General features: G+C 42.2%; 1 protein-coding gene across 2 annotated transcripts in view; it reads right to left on the minus strand.

Annotated features, from left to right (window-relative positions):
- FBLN5 (fibulin 5) overlaps positions 1–23,352 on the minus strand; it is a 59,053-nt gene extending 35,701 nt beyond the window's left edge. The window contains exons 1-4 of one of the 2 annotated variants that reach the window (XM_024206006.2): positions 22,952–23,352; positions 20,714–20,768; positions 17,839–17,887; positions 16,496–16,726 (exon numbers count right to left, since the gene is read on the minus strand). In XM_024206006.2, coding sequence (XP_024061774.1) covers positions 16,496–16,726; positions 17,839–17,887; positions 20,714–20,768; positions 22,952–22,977 — 361 coding nt within the window. In that variant the 5' untranslated portion in view covers positions 22,978–23,352. Of the gene's footprint in view, positions 1–16,495; positions 16,727–17,838; positions 17,891–20,713; positions 20,769–22,951 lie in introns of both variants that reach the window. The other variant, XM_024206005.3, reaches the window with a different exon arrangement.
- Positions 23,353–24,826: the final 1,474 nt, after the last annotated feature.

The following is a 24,826-nucleotide window of genomic DNA, read 5'->3' on the forward strand; positions in this document are numbered from 1 at the left end:
ATGTTATTTTTCAAATTTCATTTGATTTTGAGTTTGGCCATGTGCCAACGGGCTTTACCACAATATTAAAACCAAGGTAATTCTTGTCTAAACATCGTGGCCTTTTGGTTCATTTGTAAACAAAGAACTGGTACTGGACAGAAGCCAATGGAGGAAAAATCCTTGAGAATTATTCTCTGAAAATACTGGCTTCAGGCTCAGACAGCTGTGTCCTCATTACTGTTAATTGAAAAGAGCTATGCACATTGAGCAACATTCCCCTCTAACTATGTACACAACAAGCCACCTATTGATTTGTTTCTGCAGTGGTGATCGTTGGAAAATGCCTACAATCCCAACTCAAATAAGAACTGGTTTAAGATCAGATTTGACACGTATTGGTTTAAAGTCACTGAGCCACATTTGCTTGGAATTCCTAGCCACAGTCTACCTAAAAGTGCTGCTGGCCAAACGGGATCTAAAACTTCTCAAATGAATGAAAACTGAATGTATACGGAGTTTTTAGCTTGTTTTAATTTGTTGTGATGAGGATGTGTAGAGCTGATTATACCCTCCTTCCCCAATCTCAGAATAGAGATCCCTTGGAAAAGAGACATTTCGTTTCAGTTGTTTTTCCCCCTCTACTGAATTCTCTTTAAACAGATACATTCAAACAAAAACCCTCAAGACTTTTGGACTGGCAAGAACTGGCAGATGCTCCCAGCCTCCAGTAGCAAAGCAAGGGTATATTACACCAACTTCCAAGGCTGCTTCCTTCTCACCCAGCAGCCAGCCTGGTACAACACAGCGGTGCTGAGGAGGCTGCCAAGTTTTACTGGTAATGGAGCTCCTGTCAAGGGTGCTGGAACAATTTTTGTAGTGGGGTGCGGAGAGCCATTGAACCAAACTGTAAACCCTGTACATGATGGAAACCATGTCAAGCCAGGGGGTGCGGCCGCACCCCCCACACCTCCATAGTTCTAGCACCTATGGCTCCCGTCAGTGCAAAGAGGTAGGGGACAGGGTTCAAAGTGCAGCACATGAAAGGATTGCCTAATGAAGCTTCGCTTAGGTCAGTTTGGACCAGCTTAATATCCCACAACACAGATGACTCAAAAAGGAAAGGGTCAGATCCTCTTCCCCTGTTCTGGTTCCAGTGTAAAATGAATCTGTTGAACATGAGGGCCTTGGTGATCCTCTCACTCAGTATAAATCAGAAATTACTTCACTGAAGACAACATAGCTCTGCTGCTGGTAAACCAGCATAAGCAAAAGGAGACTCAAGCCCTTCATTTCAGGTTATTGTTAATACTTCACTTTCCTATTCTATCTGGCGACAGTTTAGAAACAGGAAGTGACAATGAAGTAGGAAAGTGCATTCTCCATTTTAAAGATCAGGAATCTGAGGCACAGGTGGGTTAAGTGATTTGCCCAAGGTCACACAGTAAGTCTGTGTCAGAGATGGAGAGACTCCAAGTCTCCAGACTCCCCTTACTGTGCTTTAATCACTGCACCAATACTTTGACTTTTCACCTTTGGAAACCTGAGGTCAAAGCCGATCAATTGCAACGCTTTATTCCTAGCAAAATTAAAAAAAAAAAAAGGTAATTTTGATTCATCTACCCATCCAAGCCCAAGCACATTTATTTTTATTTTAAAAATTCTTTTACATTTACATGCAGATTAGGTGCCATCTTTGTGACCAATGTGGCTCTCGGTATCACATACTTTGGGCAGCCCCTGTGTAATTTATTGTTAAAGGTAAATATTTAGCAGGATTGGGGCCCCATTATGCTGGGTTCTGTAAAAATAATGATCAAGAACAAGTTCAATGGGCAAAATACAAGACAGAAACCTGAGCGTGCAGGTGCTGACCTACCAAACCACTCAAGCATGTGAATAGCTTTAATAAAGGTGATTGAAAAGTAGGAATATATTTTTCCCAAGAATGTTTATGAAAATTCAGAAATTTCCAACCAGCTCTAAATGTTAAGCACACAAATGAGTCAATGAGGCTACTCACTTGCTTAAATGTGTTAATGTATTTTGCTGGATTGGGGCCCCGTGTCCTAATTCTACAACTACTTCTCCTTGTACATTAAAAATTGGTACATCAACCCAATTCTTTTTACATAAGTAGGTGGTGGGGTGCTTAGAGCACAGAAAACCTTACATGATGCAAGTGTAAGAAATGACTATGACAGACATTTGTTTCCATTCTGATGTGGAACAAAAAGTCAAAGTACAAACTTTTTTGTGGAACCAAGAGTCTGAAAAATGTTGATTCTGAAATGTCCACATTCTAGTTCAGATCAGTTCAACATTTATCTCTACAATTTGTAGTATGGTGGCCTCCAGCCCACATTCTCTTCTATTGGCGGGGCTCCCCAGCTGGACTACATCTCCCATGATGCAGTTCAGCCAGAGGGGCAGCATGGTGCATCATAGGAGCTGTAGTTCAGCCAGGGAACCTGGCCCCTGGGGGAGTATGGGAGCATAAGGCAGATGACTGCAGCTCAGGAAGACTCAGATTAATGTCAAACTGACCCAAGCCAAAATGTTTCAATTAGACAAGAGGAAATGTTTTGACTCAGGCTGACCTGACCTGAAACAAAACATTTAGATTTTCCTGCAAAAAACTTCAATTCTGCAGAAAATACATTTTCACTTAAAAAGAATTGACAGACGATTCCTGACCAGCTCTAGCTTGGAGGTACTTGTTAACTAGACCATTTAGTGTTATTTCTGGAGCAAACTATTTCTCTGGCTCTCCATCAGGCAGGCTGGAATTCTATACTAGCACATGTTCCATCATTATATGGGCCTGCCGTTGTCAAAACCAAACTGCATTTTTCCTTTGTCTTAGCACTTTGTTTATTAACCTCTTAGAGCTACAAGGGTTTTTGTCATAGTTATTCACATAAAAAAGCCACCACATGCTGGGAATGCAACATCTTCAGTACAAAAGAGTTCTTAATAATTCCTTTAACACAGACACATTTCAATATTTTTATTTCATCTTCAAGTATACTGTGTAGATAACACTAACCTCAAAGTCCACCTATACTTCAGAGGAGTAAATGGACCAATGACAGCCCAAGTGTTTCTGATATGGTTTTATATCCTGAGAAATCTTATTTTATTTTAATGTTTTAACTGACTGTGTCTATTATTGGTTTGGGTGATAGATGGGGAAACTGTCCATGTCGAGTTTCTAATTCAAGAATGGAAATGTAGGTATGTGTATTTACATTTGTTTACCTGTGAGCATGCTCTCTGTGCTTTCCTGTAACTGTCCCTTCGAATCACAAATAAATGGCTGTAAAATGCCTTTTCTTTTTGAGTGTGGGATTGATTACTTGGATTAGTTGGATTTGTCTTATGCAGAGAACACTCTGTAGATGAAAGCTATTATCCATTCAAATAGATTGATTATGCATGTACAGAGTAAACTGTGAAACTTTTGACACTATACAAAAATCCGTTATAATGAATTGTGAAAGATCTGCAGACTGCTACTCTAATGAATTCTTCCTATTCAATAGCAATATTTAGGGATGGTCTAACACTATTGAGTTAGCTATTGAGAACAGTGGTTCTCAAACTTATTTGATTGTGCCCTCCTTCTTTGTGTCTGTAGTAGTTTATGCCCTCCTTCCCGCCACACAAGTACATATATTGGTTAAAACAAATCAACATGCATCTCACTAAATATTAAAAACAGTAAGGCATTGATTCAAACAGTGCCAATGATCCATTGCAGTAAGAGCACAAGCAAAACTGTGATTATGGCTGATGCTTACAATTAAATGCATCATAGCAAATGGATTAATGTACAGATGGCAACGACTTTGTATAATACTATGCAAGCTTAACAGAAATCCGTCAAAGTGCACAGCACCACCTAGAGTCAAGTGCACAGCGCTATCCAAGGACCTAATATGTCCGGAGGAATGAGCTTTGATAGTTATTCATTGCTGTGGGTAAGATGTGCACGGCACGGTCTCCCCCCCGAAAGCTTCTAACCCTCCCTCCCCCGCCCCCAATTTGAGAACCTCTGGATCAACAGACAAATTCTTCCATCGACCTAGCTACTGCCTCTCATAGAGTTGGACTTACTACAGAGATGGACGAGCCCCTATCCTTGAATCTTCTCCTATCCTTGAATTAGGCTTTTAAAAGGCAAACTTTTAATCACCATACTAGAGTACAGGCACTTTCGAATCCACTCCCCTTGCCAACTCCTTTATTTCTCTGAGGCGGGGTAGGCAACCTATGGCACGGCACGCGAGCTGATTTTCAGTGGCACTCTCACTGCCCGGGTCCTGGCCACCGGTCCAGGGGGCTCTGCATTTTAATTTAATTTTAAATGAAGCTTCTTAAACATTTTAAAAACCTTATTTACTTTACATACAACAATAGTTTAGTTATATATTATAGGCTTACAGAAAGAGATCTTCTAAAAATGTTAAAATGTATTACTGGCACGCGAAACCTTAAACTAGAGTGAATAAATGAAGACTCGGCACACCACTTCTGAAAGGTTGCCGACCCTTGCTCTGAGGTGTTTTTAGGACTGTCTTGAACAACGATAGCTAGGACACAATGGCCAACATGTTTTGAAGCCCTAGCTCCACTGAAATCAATGCCAAAACTTCCATTGCACTTCAATGGGGCCAGGATTTCACCCCTAGTGTAGACAGGGCAGTTTGCCAATTTAACACCTTTTAGCTGGTTTACGTGAACCCTAGGTTTCAGAACCTTTGTCCTAGCGTGGACAAACTCTCTGTACCTCAATTCATCCCTTGCTAGAAAGAGAAAACACTACCTTCTTCATCCCACAGGAGTTGTGAGGCCTACTTGGCAAATATTTATAAAGCACTTTGAGATGAAAAGTGCAATATAAGTGTTAAGTATTGTCATCATTGTATTTTGTCTTTCATTCAAAGATCTCAAAGAGCTTCCACCCGTGGGCTTGAGATTTTAGTAGATCTCAGATTGGGGATGTTCCATGATAATTTCTGGACATGTCAATTTCATATCACCTCCAAAACTGAAATGCATTTCACATGTTCTGCTTGGCCATTGGTGGAGGATCTTTGAAACCTGGGGCACAGATTTACATTTACAAGGTTTTCTACAATCCACTTATATGTTTACATGTCAAAGTTGGGCTCCAGACCTTGTGCTTCCCTCCCCAGTCCTGACTGCAGTGTCTCCGGCTTCATCCACACTGACCCACCACTGAGCACCTCTGCATGTGCCCAGCCCACTTAGAAGATGCTCTGCAGCAACAGGGAGGGAACGGAGCTGCCAGGCCCAGGACCAGCTCCCCCCACTGGGCACTGGCACCAAGGCCCCACTCACCTCAATTCCTACTTGCTCCATCCCCAGCCCAACACACAGGGGCAGAAACATAGTTCAGCCCCCAAAATATTTCCAAATGGGGGTGCTGGCCCCCACCTCCAGCCCTGGTTCTGCCCTCCAGCTGCCTCCCACTCTCTCTTCCATTAAATAGATGTGGGTTTGGATTCTCCTTCCCTCCCCTACATATATTTGTCCAGGTTGAATTTTCAAAGTCTAGAACCTCTTTATAGGTATGTCTGCCCTGCATTTTAAAACCCATAGCAGCAAGTCTCAGAGCCCAGGACTACAGACTCAGGTTTCCTGAGCTTGCACTATGGCACTAAAAACAGCTGTGTAGATGTTTGGGCTCATGCTGGAGCTGGGAGTCGGAAGCCAAGGGATGGGGCAGAGGCTTCAGAGCCCCAGCTCCAGTCCAAGCCACATCTACACAGCTGTTTTTAGTGCCATAATGCAAGCCCAAGCCTGTAAACCCGAGCTCTGAGACTCACTACTGCAGGTTCTAATCTGCCGTGTAGATGTGTCCTAAATCCCTCTGGGTTATTCCCCTGCCCACAGTGTAGTTCACAAAATCTTCCCATTTAGTGTTATCTGCAGATATAGGACCTGAGCCAATGCCAAGGGAAAGACTCCCATTGACTTAACAAGCACTGTATTGGACCCATAGTTAATGCATTGTTTAGCCCTTCGGCAGCTACTTGCATGGAACTTGGAGAGGGGAACATAAATTGCAGAAGGGAAGAGTTTGGATGAGGCACCTGGATGCCAGTCCTTGTGCACATGGCTAGAATGCTAGTTGCCACTGCAGCATCTCTGTAAATGGTTGTTAATAAAGAGCCGGTTCAGTTTTAGAAATATGGAATCCTCTAAGGTTATTATCCAGAACACAACACATGAAACATGGTGGCAGTGGACGGTGTGAGACTCGCCAGCAAGGGAGTGTGAAAAACAGGCAAACAAAGCATCACCAGAAGCAGAGCAAATAGGCACGGAGGGACTCAGCCCACCAGGTAGGCTGAAAGTCCAAACAGTAAACCTTGCACAAGCATGAAAGCAGTGGAAATAAGAGCTGAGTCTGTATAAATAGTTGCCCGTAGGGGGATAAAGATGAGAAATTAGGTAATGTTTTTTGTCAAGAATAATGCCCAAAACTGGAACAGCTGAGAAAGGTGCTTGAGTATTGGGATCCCAGACTGTTGAGAGAAAGACCTAATCCTAGAGAAATGCCCTCATATAGCAAGGACAGCTGAACTGTTCAGGGAAAGGATCAACATGATAACAGCTATTAGTGTGGAACAAGTACACAAGCTCAAGCTAGAGGAACCCAGGAGGCAGAACAGAGATAGACCAACTGGGAATGAGGACATCATAGTCCAGTGTATCAGGGTGTATGCTGTGGAATACAAGATGAAAAGCAGAATGAAAAACATCCTGCCTGTGGTCAAGGATGCAAGGGGCTTGGGAAACAACCACTTTATGTCCCAATGCTGCAGCTACCCCAGGAAGAAAAAACAACAACAGCACATGTTGTGACTGAGGCTGTAGAAAGTTTCAGTGAAGAGGAGGCTATCTGCTGTGTGACTTTAGCAGGTCCAAAGACTCTCAAATATACACACACTGTAGAAGACAATTGCCAGCCATTCAAATGCCATATTTGCAGCTATGTGCTATTAGATCAATGACTAATATGATTCCTTCTGGATTGTGGAGCCAGCTGCATATAATCCCAGCAACAGTGATACACAGCAATATTAGACTGGAGGAACATGACCACGAGCTGAGGATGTCCAATAAAACCATTCTGAAGCCAGTGAACACTCTTTTCCACATCATTAAAGATGATATTTAATAAGACCAGACTTGATAATGGTCCCTGCAGCACCCCTAGAAACCTCTCTCTACTCAGGTCATTGCCAGGTATCATTATCCTTTGTTTATAGCCCTTCAGCAAGCTTTCAACCCATGTGACAGAGCTTATGTTCAAGCTAATCTGAATTAGTATTTCATAGTACAGTATCAAATGCTTTACCTAATTCATCTATGGTGTAACTCCATCGGCTTCAGTGGAGTTATAGCAGGGATGAATTTGGCCCATTTTATATTAAATTATCTATCCCTCTTCTCCAGTACCATAGGCCCTATCTGTCTATCTGAGGTACTGATATGGTCCGCATTACAACAGGATCTGAGTGCCTTACAATCTTTATTGTATTTAACCTCACAACACCTGTGTGAGGTAGGGAACTTTTATCCCCATTACACAGATGGGGTAACTGAGGCGTGGGCCAAGATTGTCAGAAATGGCTAGTGATTTGCGGGTGCCTAAATTGGGACACCTTCCAAGGGCCTGATTTTTCAGAAGTTCTGAGCACCTGCCCTCCGAAAATCTGGCCCCTTTAAGGCGTTAGTGTTGGACACAAACTGAGGCACCCAAAAATCATTGGTGACATCTGAAAATCTTCGTCTAAGTGACATGCCCAAGGTAACACAGGAAGTCTATGGCAGAGCAGGGATTTGACTCTGTCTCTCCTAGGTCCTAGGCTAGTGCCTTAACCACCGGATAGTCCTTCCTCCATGTACAATTGTACTCCCTTACATGACAGGAAAGCAAGACTGAGTAGGGACTTCTGGGTTTGACCCATTGTTCTTGCTAGGCAGCCCCTTCAGCTCACGGCTGGAATACTAATCAGTATTCTACTGAACAGAGCTGGGACAGTATAGATCTCATGCATATGCTAGTAAATTTATTTTCTTTAAAACATTCTCACATCTCTTAAGTAATAAAGTGGGAAACCAGTGAACTGGTGGATGAAAAGGTTAGAGCATATTAATCTCCACACACCATAAGGCAGCTCTTATTTTTCTGCATTGCAGCTTCCTCATGGCCTCTTAAGTCCTAGGGACAAAACACAAGAGCAACGCCAGCACGTTTACTCTGCCTATACAGTCTAGCACAGAACATGGCTGAGCTGGCCGATTTACATTTGTGAAAAAGCCAATTCATATTTCTATATATTTTGGCCAAACATCTCGATTGTGACATATAACTGTGGCCAATTTCATCCTGGAGCCAAATGGAGAGAAACGAAGCTGACCCAAGAAATATAAGGCAGGAGCCAAGAATAACAATGACTTTTATGTCATCAAGAATCCTGCCATCTCTAGGCACTACGGACACTGCAGACACACAGCCTTACGCAGGGCCGAGCACTGCATTGATACTACAATGAAAATGAATAAGGCTCTCAGTATGTTTCAGACTGCAGTAACCCACGTTATGCTGCTGAAGGGTAGAGAGAGAGAGAGAGAGAGAATTGTTCAGGAAACATGGAAGCCCTCAGGTCTCAATGGAATGTTATGCATGGACTGTTGGCCAGAGTCAAGTTAGAAAATGGAGAGAGGAACAAGTCCCAGACTTGATGGATTGGAGAAGAAAGACTCAGGCAGATCTTCCAAGATCAAGCCATGACTTCAAGAAAAAGAAATGCTGTAATTGGTTGGCCAGAATGACTTGTTCATTCTTTTACTTTAAGAGCTAGCCCATAAAGTGGTGCTCATTTAATCCACTCCCAGAGCAGACATAATTAATTGGCACATTCTGACTTTAACTGATTTGCCCTATTGAAATCTCTGGAAGTGAGAGAAAAGCAAGACATACTGAAGGCAAACAGCCTTGCAGTCCCACATATTAAATTAGGGATCCACAAAGAATGTAAGGAATCGATTAGAGATTAACAATGTGGGTCAAATCCTGCCCTGGCTGACGCAGTGCCCAATACGTCCTCTGCTGCAGGAAAACACATGATGGGCTGGGGCATCAAGATGCTACTCCTCTCAATTGAACCTGGTGTAACCTCCCACTGGCCAGTCCTTGCTGCCAATTGTAGCATACAAGCTGCTCGGCTGGGAGTCTAAAGATAGGTGACCCCTGACTCTCAGACCATGCTCACTTGAGCCATGACATGCAAGCCAACATATTAGCCAGCACTGTGCAGAGGTTATCCCTTGCACACTGTCCAGCACTGTGGAGAGGATGTGATCTGCAGCTTGCCTGAGGCAGGGGAGATAGGTTCCCTGAGCTGTCTGCACCTGATATGTCGATGCATCATTCAGCACGGTGACTCTGGAGCTTGCAAAGTGGGAACAGGGAGTAGTGAAGAATAACAGATTCTAAGGAGATTGCGAGTTCCCAGTTATGGGGATGTGAACCTGGTTGTGACAGGATCCCAGTTTACATAGGGAAGTGCACATGCCCAACTGCCCCATATATGCTTACAAAGCTATGCCTGCCCAGCCTGAATGCAGGGTCCCGTGCTGTATGCTGTGGGGTGACACCTTCCCTTTCAACCAGTTGCCCACACTCTCCTTTGTTTCATTGTCCTGTTACTCAGCAGGTTCAGAAAGCAGCTCTAGCGTCCGCAACCAGCTCCCCACCAACATACTAAAAAAAACCCAAAAACATTTAGTCACCCACCCAATAAGCAGCTAAAAAACTACTATAAACAGATGCAACTCAGCAATCATAGGGAGCAGCTCCAATTAACCTAGAGAAGGGTCCCGTTGTTATAACTGGTTCAACCAATTTACCTGAACTGTGACCTCAATTGTAAAAAATATACGGAAGGTCATAAGATGTGACAATAACCTAGAGTAACAAATGCTGATGGAACGTAAGTCAAGCTGCTTTCAATAATGAATGTTATAAACCGGTGCAAGAGAACCAGACAGAGAGACCAAATTAGTCCTAAAAGGCCACATTGACATGATTCAAGGGCTGTGTTGAAATCATGCTTGGTAAAAACAGATGTGGAACTGGAAATTAATGGCCCAGAATTGATATGTCAGATATTAGGCCTAACTGGAGGACAAAATAGTGAGTATTTGAGCTATTTCTCCCATCACATCCTTTTTGGGTCCTTAAAGGAAAAGACTTGGGGAGAAAACAAAGGAAGAACAAACGGAGGCTACTTAAGAAAGCTTCACCATCTTGGCTGCCACCTCCACCATCTCCTGGCACCCCAGGCCTTTGTGACCCTAATCCTGAGAGATGCCCTCACCAGACTGGGCCAGAGAGAGAGACCCAGATGACATCACCACCTCTACTGGCTCCAGCTGAATCCCAACCATCTCCTGGGATAAAAATGGGATCAGACTTTAACAGCAGCAGCAACAGTTCCAGCCCATCACTGTCAGTAAGACTTACTCATGCTGCAGAAGGAGAACAGCCCTGAACTTTGGGATGCTTCAGCTCTGTATCCGAGCTGGGACACGTGGCTTAGGCCCATGACTCAATTAAACTAACTCAGATAGACTCACTGGGACAAATTTGGCTCCAAGATCCTGAAATCCTATTGAAGCCAACAGGAATCATATACCCATTTCTGAGTGTGGAATTTGGCACTCTGTCATCAAGATTCTCTTTAGCTGAAATGAGTTAATTTGTGGTTCCACGGCTGGTGAGTTTATTTTATTGTCTCTTCCCACATCATCACCCATCAGTACAATTAGTCAGTGATATTAGAAAGGCACTGAGATGCAGGATGATATACTCTTGTTTACTATTACACTTCACCATCCCCAGACGGCCAGCTCTTTTTTTGCAGGGTGTTCCAGAGATGCCAGTTTTCTTAGTGACATGAAGCTTTCTTGGCTCACTCATTATATTTCTTGGTTCAGAGTTACTTCTTTCTATATAAGTAGTAACCTTCACACACAAACTGAGTGCTCCCCTGCACTTTAACCACTAGACCATGCTCCTTCTGCACAGGGGTTTATGGGGATGAAAGGGGATGACAATCTTAACCCCAGAGGCCTCAGTTTATGCCAGCACACACAGACGCTTGAACCACGGACTGATTCACACCATTGGGAGGCAGCTTTCCACATCATTTCTTTCCCCGACAGGTTCCACTAGGGTCAGTGGGGGGCGGGGGAGAGGGGGAATTAGCCGATGGGCAGGACTTCATAGGCACCTTGCTGGTGCAGGATACTCAGGGCATAATTCAGTGCTTCTCCCTTCTCAGATAACACCCTCTCCCAGGCCACCCACTCTTGCAACTGTCCTGGTGTAATGGCTGTCATCATTGCCAGCACTGAGGATTGAACCAGAGCCCCACTGAGCTAAAACCACAGCTCTCTCTTGCTTCTGTCTGCTTTCCTTGATTCTTTCTCTTCTTCCATCCCTGGCTCCTCCCATTCGACAGACATGTTAATGGAATAAAAACAGTAAAAACAAAAGCCCATCCCTTACAATTCTTTCTACAATGCCCAGAAGGATCTATACTTCAGGCATGTTTTAAAAATCATTGTAAATCAGGAAATGGTGGGGTGGAGTGAAGGGAAATTGGAAAGAACTCTCAGCTTATGAATGTATAATGCAAGAACACGGGCTCTAGTTCCAATCCAGTCTTGCCAACGGTTCCTGGACTGAGTTCCTCTAACAAAAGGGGCATTATGATAGTTAAGCAGTCTACAATTTGAAAGGAAAAGAGTCAGAAATTATATAAGTTAAAAGGGACACTGTCAGGTTAGAGCTCTTGGGTGAGATTGTTGTTTACACCAGTGCAAATAATGTGCAGAGTGGGCATAAATCATTCCCATTCTAAGTAGCAAGTTACACACACTTTTTACTGGTGTAACGAACACAGCATTTGCCAACCCCAAGGCCTGGTCTACACTTAGAATTTAGGTTGACATAGCTACATCACTCAGGAGTATGAAAAATCCACACCCCTAAGTAACACAGTTGTGTTGACCTAACCTCAGTGTAGATGCAGGTAGATGGACAGAAGAATGCCATCAATCGGGGAGATATTGTTCCTACACCAATCAAAAAACCCTTTCCATTGGTTTTGTCTGTGTGTACACACTATGGGGCTATGTCGGCATAGTTATGGTGACCTAGCTATGTTGGTATAATCACTGTAAAGTAGACATGCCCCAAGTGTTCAGAACCATGAGTCGGTCCCCAAAGAATCAGGAGGTTTAAAAATTACCACCACCTTCTGGTATCTTTTTCTATGCCTGGTGATTTTTGAAGCTTCAAGTGGCACTTGGGTCCTATTTCCAGCTTTTCTCTGCAACTACAAGGGCTAGAAACTTAATTTTTTTAAATGAAAGCTGAGTATTTTTATGCAACATCACCATTCCAGCAGCTGGGGCTTTAAGAAAAATGCCAAATACACACACACACACACACACACACACACACACACACACACACACACACTCTAACTATACAAGATGAGGACAGATTCTCTGTTGGCCTGCTTGTCTTTCTAGAAAACAAATATCCTTCCCTGTGGTGCTAACAGCAGCTCTTAGGTCATTAACACTGAGAGCACTTAAGCTTTCATTTATTGTCTTTAAGCGGTTTGTTTCCCTTTGAGACAGGGTGCAGAAGCCCCAGGCCTAAACCAGCAGGGAAAGAGTTAACCCCTTCTGCCCTGTAAGTGGCCATAGCAGTTTCTTTCTAGTGCATGCAGGGTTCTTGTAGCTGTGTTAGTCCCTGGGTATTACAGACACAAGGTAGGCGATTGTCTCCGTCTTTTATTGGACCAACATCTGTTAGTGAGAGAGACAAACTTTCAAAAGACACTCAGGAGGGGAGTCAGAAGCAGTGCATACTATAAGAGGGGCTGCTTTTCACCCAGTGCAAGAGGCTCTACAGGGAGGCTCTCTGGCTGCAGGATTGTGGGTGAGGACTGTGTTAGGATTGAGGAGAGCCAAGTCGTGGCAGGACTGGGGAAGGAATCTGTGCACCTTGCTCCTATGACTCTGGCCAGAAAGGATGAGGCCTGGAGGGCTAAAAAGGGATGGATTCCGTGTGAACTCTTGCTGACCAGGAGAGGAACTACTTATGTTTATCTTTAGCTATGTTGGAATAAATCAGCCCCTAGGAGGGGGAATATTATTTGAACCACCTGGGTTGTGCATTCCTTGGAGAGTTAAGGCAAAGTGAGGGTTGGCTCACCAACCAGTTGCCAGGCTGGGATAGACAGACCCTCTCACAACGTTCCTGCATTTCTCTCAGCTCGGATAGTGAAAACAGGTTTGTCAGGGGATGGTTCATTCATTAAAAAGAATGTTTCCACTGGAATTTAAAAAAAAAGAAAAAAGAAAGTAAAGCTTTCTATTGCATTAGTTTGGCAAAGGGGTATCTTATAAACCCTAAATATGATCTGAGAGAGTTTCTATAACCTACACTCCATAGAACAAGTGGGCACTAGGCTACCTCCGCTCCCATTGAATTCAATGGCCCAAAGTCCCATGGACCTCAATAGAAGTAGTTAGGCTGGTAGTGAGCACTTCTGAAAACTTCGTTGTAAAAGACTGTCCTAGGTTTCAAGGGGCCTGGAACGTTGACAAGTAGGGAAGGGCAGGGGTAGCTTGAAAGGTCACTGACACTGGCAGTTGTTTTTATGGCTCAGGCACCCTTTTGGTTCAGCATTTCTTGCGTATGCCTGGTGAAATTCACCCCTATGCAGAGGGTCAGAACAAGGCCAATCCATTACTTAAACCCTGAGGGCGTAAGTGATACATAAGCCTTGTGTTGTCCCCCAGCGCAAGGGTGAACTTTACCTCCATAAAATACAGTGTCCTGGATGTACAAGAAATACTAAAATAGGTCCTACAGTTACTGCAGAGGAACTTAAGGATGCTACAGCAAAGTGTGACAATCTTCTATACTGTCTATCTAGGTGCCTGCCGTTCCCATCTCAGGGAAGTGAAACACAAATAGTCTCCAGAGCCTTTCACTAAACAACACAGTTTAAAACAAAGTCTAACCCAGTGGAGACCCAATGGCTGTGGCCAGGCCTTGTTTTCTTTCTTTAAAGCTTTGTTTTTTGTCCTCTTACACAAACACTATTATCTGCCTCAATTCAAACCTGATGGGGAGGTTCAGAAAATGCTTCCAGCTAATTGTGATTCTGATGGGCCACTCTCCATCTTTTCCCAGCTATTCTGGTCAGTGGTTGCATTCAGCACAGCTTCCCCTAGCAATTAATTGCTGTATTCACAACTCCAGGTGGTTCTACTGGAATGGGGCTGATTGAAAGAAGCATTGGCCTTCATAGTTCCAAAAGCCCCTACAGGAACCATTATGTGCTTGGCTTGCAAGCCCCACTCGGAAAGTTTAATAATCCTACCCACTTTGATTTTTAGGGATGGGTGTGGACGCAGCAGAAAGGACAACCCAAAATGTCAGCATGGGAACTGAGATCCTTTTTTGTGCCCTCCAATTCCAGAATTTACTTTTAATTTTAACTGTTGCACTTACTGGCCCATCTACATCAAAGTTAGGAAAATACAAAACATTCCCAGAAGTCTCCAAACCAACATACATCATAAATGATGTGAATTAATTCAGTAGGGTCAGTAGGACTAGTTAATACTATACTTAACTCACAACACCTGTCATCTGAGGATTTCAAAACTCTTTGCAAAAAATTAATTAAACTTCACAACATCCATTATTATTATTACAGCTGGTTGGAAAATGGGTTTTTCCCCCATGAAAAAATAATTTTTTTGGCAATAATTCAAATACAAAAAATGTTCTGCCAAAATCCAGAAATATTTTGGCTGAAACCCAAAATATTTTGATTCAGAAATGCTTCCCTAATGGGAATTGTAGTTTGGATGCCTTAAGTTCCCATTCTTCTCTATTGGCTGGTCAGACTACATCTCCCATCATGCACCAGGGTTTCCCTTCTTGGAGAGGGGAGGCAGTGCATCATGGGAGATATAACTGAACCCCCAGAGAAAAACAGGGACATGAGGAAATTGAACTACTATTCCTATGAGGCATTGTAGCAGCATATCCAAATAAAAATATTTCAGGATTTGGGCATTCAGTTTTTCAATGAAAAAAATATTTTTCTTTGGAAAGCAGACATTTTCATGAAAAAATCATTTTGTTGAAAACCCAAATTTTCCAACAGTTTTGACTGAACATTTTCAACTTCTTATCTCCATTTTACAGGTGGGATAACTGAGGTGCAGCAAAAGATAGTGGTTGAACATTAAGTCAATGACAGAGGCTGAACCCATGATTCCTGCAATACAGAACACTTGGAGCCTGAGAGTGATGAGCAGGGGACTGGACTAGATGACCTCCTGAGGTCTCTTCCAACCCTAATATTCTATGATTCTAGGATACCAGTTTAACACCAAAGTAACTCTGCTGATTAGTGGCATTATGTCTGCTACACCTATGTCAGTTTAGAATTTGGCTTGCAAGCTGTACTCTTGAAGCTAGAAAAAACAAATAAAAAACAAAAATGGTGGTGATTCTTTCTCACTTAAACTGATGTAGATCAGGAGTAATTCCACGGATAGCAAGCATCATAGCTGGGTAAAAGTGGTGTACGTGGGGTCAGAATCAAGCCCAAAAGATGCACCTCTAGAAAAGCTACAAAATGGAGGAAACAGTAAGAATAATTATTTATTATTTGTGTTACAGGATCAGTGCTCTATTGGGGCAGGGACTGTTTCTTACTGCATGTTTATACAGTGTCTAGTACAGTGGGGTCCATTTTTAGTTGAGGCCTTAAAGTTATCCTAGTAATACTACTAGTTTTAGGCAATATACATACATATAGTAAGAGACAGTCCTGTCCCAAAGAGCTTACAGTCTAAACAGACAAGGCAGACAAATGGTGGGAGAAAGGAAGTCTTATTATACCCATTCTACAGATGGGGATCTGAGGCACAGAGATTAGGAGACTTGCCCAAGGTCATACAGGAAGTCTGTGGCAGAGCTTGGAATTGAACCTAGAGTTCCTGAGTCCTACTCCAGTTCTTTAAACATAGACCCTCCTTTCTCTCAAGGACAGACTCATGATGGTAAAAATTCATATATTGTATGCACCAGTGAATCATCTGACAGAGCCATCTTTCAAATCAATAGGATGGATTTTCATTTTTAAAGAAAACATGCAGATTGGAGACTTTGTTTGCCCTGAACTAAGACCATACAAGAAGCATAACATATGTCCTTCAGTGAGAAATGCTATAGTCCAACCACAATTTATCAGGTTTCAAGCAAGAATTAGTGTGTGACATTGGCCTCAGTTATGCAAGAGGTTAGAGTAGATTATCACAGTGATCCCTTCTAGCCTTAAAATATATAACGTGTTCTACTACTTACCAACACATTGGTTGTTTTCGCCCATTTGGTAGCCAAACCGACACATCAGAGGTCTTGTAGCAGTGGGGTAGTTGGGAGCTGGAGGTGGTGGATAAATGTTTGAATAAGGATTCACATATGGTGATCTATAAACTGGATTTGTTCGGGGAATGCATAAATAGCCACCATTCTGGTTCACACACACCATATCTCCTCTACAGGCCTCAGGAATAGTCCGACATTCATCAATATCTGGAAGGATGTAGTAATAGAATGGCAATTAGATCAGCAATTTCCACAGTTGGTCCTTAATGTGACACATGCACAGAACAGCACATATGATACGGTTTACTTGGGATTTTGCTGAATATGTGATACATGGTTTGTGCTAGGAAAAGCTATGCTTCCTTTGTGGAGTCTCACTTTGAAGTCAGCTCACATCGTAACAGGAAACAGCGCATATTTTCAACCTAGCATGTGTTCTACTTTACAATCAGGAAAAAAAAAAAAACTTTTCTTTTCTATAGATGCTCAGTTTAAACACTGATCCTACAGCCTGTTTCTCCTAAGGGATCTGTCCAAGCCACAACATTCAGCTCCAGATTTCAAACACTGGTGGTTTGGTTTGCCCAGCTGTGAAACTTGGATCCTGATCTGGGACTCCGCAGTGCCTCCCACACACAAAGTTTGAGATGTTCAAATCTGGGGATTTGGTTCAGGTCTCTTTTTTGTTCTGACTGGGATTTTTTGTCTTGACCTTAGAAAGATGCAGAGAGATTATTAGGATCTGAGCATTTCCTTGGCTGGGAGGGTGGAACTGCTAGGCAGCTCAGACAGGGCATCTCCGTTTTTTATGTTAGTATTTTTATCTTACTATTTGTTAGTGCATGTGGAAGGTGCTATATTGACAGCCCTGGAGACTGAAGTCCTCTGTTAATCCACAGAAAAGATGCTCCATGGGCAAAGTGCAAGCTTCCCTGCACTGTCCCAAAGTGCATCTTAATTCTGAACTAGAGGGTGAGAGGAACTCTCTCTGGCCTCTTGGCTGAAGCTGCCAAAAGTAGCAAGTAGTGGGTATTTATGATACTGAACCCCTGTTCTCTGGCAAATAGACTGAGCTCCCAAACTCATGTCATCACAGCCATGTGAAAAGCACTGCACCCAGTCTGAACAATGACATTTTCATATTGAAAAATGATGCAAATGAACAATTTCCAAAGGCTTGTGCATAATTGATACAGATCTGGCAGACACTGAGAGCATCCCCTTCAGCCAAAATACACAGATAGTAGCACGTTATTAATTTAACAAAGCCAGAGGGTCTGAACCCCAGTGTAAATGAATTGATTCAGTCAAAATCCTACCTAAGCATTGCCCAGAGGCACGGTCCAGGTCAAACCCGTTAGTGCATTGCTGCTAAAACAAGAAAAGAAAGGACACTCAGTGATTGTGAAATTGGATGATGACCAAAAAACAAAAATCACATGATCATCTGGATTATTATTATAGTGCAATGTGTTCAGCACTGTACAGTATGCAAAAAATGAACAGAGTCCCTTCTCCAAAGGACCTGTGTCATGACTCTCTCATATGGGAAGTCAGCAGGCTTTGAACTCAGAACCTTCAGCACCGCAGCACAGACCTCTTGCTTTAGCTCATGCAGTAATTCTATAAGCTGGTAGCAGTAGCAGGCTGTCATTCTCTAATGGAGAAACCAATACCTAGTCTGCCAGTGTCCTAGTGCTCAGTGGATAGGCCACTGGACTGGGACTCAGGAGAGCTGGGTTCAATTTCTGGCTGTGCCACCAATCTGAGTGGCCTTAGGTAAGTCACCTCCTTCTCAGTTTCTCCATCTGTCAAATGGGAATGATGATACTGACCACCTGTTTTGTCAAACACTTTAAGATCTATGGATGAAAAGTGCAATATAAGATCTAGGAATTATTATTATATCTCCTGTTAGCACTTGTCTTGATGAGGAGAAAAGGTGTGTTGTTAAAAGTCGTTAGCCAACTCTAGTGTTGACAAGGCAATATATACTTTTTAACACATGCTAAGCTGGTGGAGTTGGAATCTAGGGTATAACTCGACCAGCTTAGCACACACATAGACGTGTTGCTAATACCACACCTTTAAATCCTACTGTAGACAAATCCTTAGAGGAAGCTTTTTTCAAGGGTGCAAGCTTTACAGCAGCCTCCTCACCCCACCACATAGACCATCAGCGGGGCTTGGACGGAGGTCTCCAGTATGCCAGCAGAGCCCTCTCCACGTCAGCTACAGAAGAAACTCCTGTAGGGCCTCCTCCAAAGCCCAGTGAAGTCAGTTTAAAGGCAGCCATTGACTTCAATGGATTTTGGATCACTCCGTCAGCTGGTAACAGTTGGTCAGCCAGTAGAGGGGAGCATGACACCCAATCTGTCAGTAGGTTACACTGACAGTGTAAGAAATAGGGACATTGAAGACAGGATGCACTGGAAGAACCAGAGGGCAGGAGGACGTAGTGGTGTTTTTCTTCTGGGCGTCAAGGGAGAAGTGAGTTTTCTAAAAGTATTTGAAGTCAGTAGAAAGTGTTGCCTTGGTGAGCTGGGAAGGGAAAGTGTGTCATGCATATTTGGTAGCAATGTAAACTGCAGGTGGGAGCGATAGAGTGGAATGAACAAGACACTGATACAGGCATTTTTAAAGGGGTTAAGGGGACATGGCAGGAAATACATGAATGGTCATTTAAATATATGAAGTGAGTCCCTCCATCTACCCATAAGAGCACTCTAGGCCATCACCTACAGTTACAGATCATGTGGTGGGGAATTCTGCCGGCACTTACTTTGACATTATGAGATGTTTTAGCATCATCTGGAGGAAGCCAAAGGTATTCTGATGGGAGAGTCTATTTTCAGTCTGTCATGTAAAGAACATACATACTCTGTGTGCTTTTAACCTCTTCACCTAGCTATAGTGACATGCTTCACATCTTGTGGCTGTTGTCTATGTTGGCTAGAGCTGGTTGGGAACTTTTAGATGAAAAATCTTTTCATCAAAACAGGCCAATTAGTTGAAACAAACTCTTTGTGGGAATTAGGTTGGTTTCAACAAATGTCTTGTTTTGAAAAAAAATGAAAAAAAAGTTTAGAAATTGTCAGAAGGATGTCCTGTTTTGACATTTTCAAAATGAAAGAGTTCAATTTTTCAGCTGGAAATGACTTTGTTTTTAACTTTAATTTATAGCAAAAAAAAAAGTTAAAAAAATTTAAAATGTCCAAATCAGAATGAAACGTTGCAAAATTATAAAAAGAAAATGTTTCAATTTACTCATTTTAAAGTAAATTTCAATTATTTTAAATTTTATTTTCAGTTTGTGAAAATGTTTGATATTTCAACTTTTCATCCCAATTCAGGATGGGAAAAAAATGCAAAATCTCTAAAATTCTCACAGGTTGGGAAAACTGTTTTTTGCCCGGCTCTAATGTTGGCAAAATATCAATTAACAAGCCACATCCAGTCAACTGTCAATCCAACAGGGGGGAAAAAAACAACTAAATTTCAAACCCTTCTGTAAAAGGTATTTGGAAACACAGCCCTGAACAATATAGGACTATTACCTTCAAATCAGAGTCTAACCCCCCTAATTTACAGTGAATTTAAATGCCCAAGAACATGAAGGACTAATAAAATTTGCTTGAGCCAGGCTTAATTCAGGCAGGAACTGTGTAAACTTCTTTATGCAGCCCTACTAATGTAATATCCCTCAATCCTGAGCTCCAATGCTCCTGGATATTCCCAGGAATTAGAATGAAGACTAGGATGACATCACCAAGCTCCCAAGCCCACAGGTGAAAGGCCTACGGCTGGACCCTCGAAGCTTTCCACACACAGAATTCCCATTCAAATCAATGGGAGTTCCAAATATGGAGGTTCCTTACTGGTAGAACTCAGGACTCAAAGCTCCTTTGTGGGTGCTTTTGCTCATTCATTTTCAAGGACTACTTAGTTCAGAGGCAGTGTCTGGTTTTCTTTGAGGCCTGTCTTTCTCCAAGAATTTCCTGCTGAGTTGACAGTCCACATTAGACTCCAGGATCCTGCTGGCTCCCATTCCTCCACATTAAACCCTAGACCACATAGCTTCCTGTTCATCTAAGCCCCAGACCACAGATTTCCTATTCACCTATCAAAGTAAGCCTCATGCTATGAAATGCTTTAGTGTAAAAAAAGTATACGTATTCAGTATGCTCATCTCACCTGTGCTTTCCCAGGGTGTGTAAGGCAGGTGGCCAGCATGAAAACAGTCAGTATCCTATAATACGCATAGAAAATAAGATGTAAACATTTTGATGCACATGTTCATTTCACAGATTTAGATACGAGGCCAAATTAATCTCTGGTGTAACTCTAGTGCAGTCCACGGCGCTTTACTATAGATGAATTTGGCTGATGATATATAACATTAAGTATATGGCCCAGATTCAGAACTCTGTGAAGTCAGTGTTCTTACCCTGGACTTACATCAGTGAGATCAGAATCAGGCCCTAAATATCTGTAGGCTAATCCATGTCCTTTATTATAGGCTATACACAAGCTCTTCAAAGGGTAAGTTTATAATAGTCAATGATAAAACTTTATCCCTCTGTGGAACCTGTCCTCTGAGAATGTCAAAACCCTTCACAAGCATTAATTTAGTCTACAACATCCTTAGGAGTTAGGTAAGTATTATACACAATTTACAGATGGATAAACTGAAGCACAAACCCCACAGAGCAAGTCATTAGCAGGGCTAGACCACGCTTCATCCCCAAGAAAGTACTCTCAAAATCAACTGGCTTCTTGGGGTCAGATTCTGCCTCTTTACTCACACTGAGTATTATCTTGCTCTGCAAGTAAATACATTGTGCCAGGTCATCAGCTGATATAAATCAGTGTCTTCAATGAAACCATGCTGATTTACAGCAGCTGAGAGTCTGACCTATGTATTTCCAAAAGACTTTTTGTAAAGCAAGGAACTTCTCAGTGACAGAATCTGGCCCTTTGCTATTAAATATTTGGCTATAGACTGAGCCCTGGAAGTATGCTCTGCCCATATAAATACCCTGGCCAAATCAAAGTGTTGGATATTAACTAGTGCCAGATTTAAATCTGGAAAGAACAATAAGAAATTTATTTTATTTTGTGTACTTTAATGTCAGTGTTTTCCAGTTTCCTTATATAAAGGTCCTTTTCAATACATTTTAGAGCCATGTCTTTTACACTGGAGACTATTACTGAATGTCTATAGCATATACAGTATATTTCAAAAAACAACATGGGAAGCAGGAAAATTTTAGGTGGCCTCAGTTCTGCTACTTAAAGGAGCATCCAATTTTCCCTACAGGTTCTTTTAGCTCTATGATTTGTACAGCAAGTCAAGGTACTGAACATGACCTATTAGATACATCAGACAAGACTACTCACAAACTGACAGGCACATTTTAAAACACCAGTATGTTTAGTTGAGGAATAAGCACTGAAAACTATACACAACCCCTAACATAGTTGTTCATGGTGCTGTGTAACCGGCAAATGTTGCTTGTTTGGCAAGTTTTGTAGTGACACAAACAGGCAAATTCTGTAAAGACTTTCCCCTAGAAATGGAGGTAACGCATTTAAAGCACTGTATCATCCATTTAGGACTACATCTCTTTTACCTTAAACCCTTTTGAGGGATAGAGCACATTTTCTCAAGCATGCACTATGTACATTACTGCACATTCATTTTGTATATAGAAAGAGGAATAACGGAAGGAAATGAAAAGTTTTATTGCTCTATGTTAAAAGTGCCCAACAGGGCTACTCTTTGATGTACAGCAAAAATTCATATCTACTTACTGACAGTATCCACAACTATACACATCCTTCAGTTTCAAGAATTAAGAGCCACTAGGTTCTTCTGAGATATGAGGAAGGTGATAGAACAATACAGAGAATTTCCTGACATGGGTTTGGGCTGCAATCACTACTTCAACTGACTTTACACTATCAGATCCCTCGTCACCCTGAGAATTATTAACAGACATATAACAACCCACCCAACAACATTGCTTTAAGCTGGTCCTGTTGGTTTAGTCAGCAGACAAAATATTATAAAAGAGCAATTAACTTCTGCAACAATAGCTAGTGACGTTTAAATCAATTACTGTGAATCGTATCTGCAGAGAAAGCAGCTGTGATTTTAGCCAGAAGACCCTTCACTGTAGCAATTCAGCATTCCCAAAAGAGACAGATTCCTAAATGCAGAATACAGCATAGATCAAGACAGAAATTGCTAGAGACAGCACAGCTTTTATAACAAACAAAAAGTGCTTTACCCTCTCTCTGACCATTAAGATCCTGTCTCTTTGCAAATGGCTTTAGCAAGTGAACTGGCATAGTGACTCGTAGCCACAGACGTTTTCCATGAGTAGGTTTCCATTCAGTGAGTAAAATAGTTTGATGCACAGTACCTACCTCTTTACTTCTTGCATGTCCAACATTGGTTAGGAAAGATGGAAAAAAGGAGTCTGAACTGCTGAATAACTAAAAAACGTGTCTGAACATCGGCGTTTTGCTAGCACTTGAGTTCCTCCGTCATTTGTATTCCAGAGAATGAAATACCAAATAATAGACAGGGCAGGGAGAGGTCTGCTCCTCCTCAGACACTGGAGAGAATACAGCAAAAGCACCTGGTTTTGCTTAGTTCTCTTCTGTAATTCAGCATTAAACCAATTGGAGGAGGAATGTTAAAAATGAACACTTCATTTTCTAAGTATGTTAAACAATGCAAATGGGGGCCTCAGTCTGGGGACAGCTGGTTTAGATTACAGAGCTCACCAACTGGCTAGACTCCTCACAACAATCTTGAAGAGCCTGCCAGGATAAAAGACTCACAGCTTTAAGGAAAGCCTCTCCTACTGCAAACTTTACAAGTAAACGTACCTCGTGCAGAGGCAGCATTGTTATTGGATAGAATCCCTGATCAAGGGGCTGGAAAAGGGACTGTTTTCCTTTCGTTCAGAGCAAAAAACTGGGGCCCTGTAGCTGGTGTCTCAGCTTGAATGATGAATATGCAGCACTGCAATACTTCATGCCAATGGCGTAGTGATGAAAGCTCTGGCCCTCCAGGAGATGAATGACTTGAATTCATGGCAATTGCAATTACAGGGACTATATAATTTTGATTTATTTCAAAACAAGAGAAAACAAATTAGACATTCAAGGGGAAGTAACTGCATTGTCTGAAATTTTGGCCATTTTCAAGGTGACGCCAAACTTAAGGCTTCAGTTTGTAAAATGGAAGATTTCTCAGGAAACCCAAAGCACTTTCCTTCTGTCTGCTTTAAGGCTGAAGCGCTGATTGAAGAGGGAGGAGGAGAAATACTTTTTCAGGTGTTGTGAGACTTTGCCACAGACCTTTAGTAGGTCAAGCAGAACATATACAGGTCTGTCGCATCTTACGCACATTTAACATGCGTGATTTCAGCTTTACACGGTCGGCAAAAACAAAAACCAAAAAAAAAAAAAAAAAAAAAAATAACAATTTTAATACAGTACCTGTAGTGCGGGCGATTCCGCCCACCATTCAACACAATGTAATTTTGACTATACGCGGTTTTCGCTTTACGCGCTAACCGCGGAACGGAACCCCCGCTTAAGATGAGACTCACCTGTATAAGAATGTAAGAATGGTCATACTGGGTCAGATCAATGATCCATCTAGCCCAGTGTCCTGTCTTCTGACAGTGGCCAGTGCCAGATGATTCAGACGGAATGAAGCGAATAGGGCAATATCGAGTGACCAGTCCTCTGTCATCCAGTCCCAGTTTCTGGCAGTCAAAGGTTTAGCCACACCCAGAGCATGGGTTTACATCCCTGACCATCTTGGCAAACAGCCATTGATGGATTTATCCTCCATGAATTCTAATTCTTTCTTGAACCCAGTTATTCTTTTGGCCTTCACATCCCCTGGCAATGAATTCCACATATTGTCTGTGTGTTGTGTGAAGTACCTCCTTTTGTTTGTTTTAAACTTGTTGCCTGTTAATTTCATTGGGCAACACTTGATTCTTGTGTTACGTGAAGGAGTAAATAACACTTCCCTATTCACTTTCTCCATACAATTCATGATTTTATAGACCTCTATTATGTACCCAGTCATCTTTTTTCTAAACTGAAGAGTCCCAGTCTTTTTAATCTCTCCTTATATGGAAGCTGTTCCATACCCCTAATAATTTTTGTTCCCTTCTCTGCACTTTTCCAATTCTAATACATCTTTTTAGAGCTTGGATGACCAGAACTGCACACAGTATTCAAGGTGTGGGTGTACCATGGATGTATATAGTGGCA

The sequence above is a fragment of the Terrapene carolina genome, unplaced genomic scaffold, assembly GCF_002925995.2.
Source record: "Terrapene carolina triunguis isolate 2854851 unplaced genomic scaffold, T_m_triunguis-2.0 Scaffold96, whole genome shotgun sequence".
Taxonomy (NCBI): Eukaryota; Metazoa; Chordata; order Testudines; family Emydidae; genus Terrapene; species Terrapene triunguis.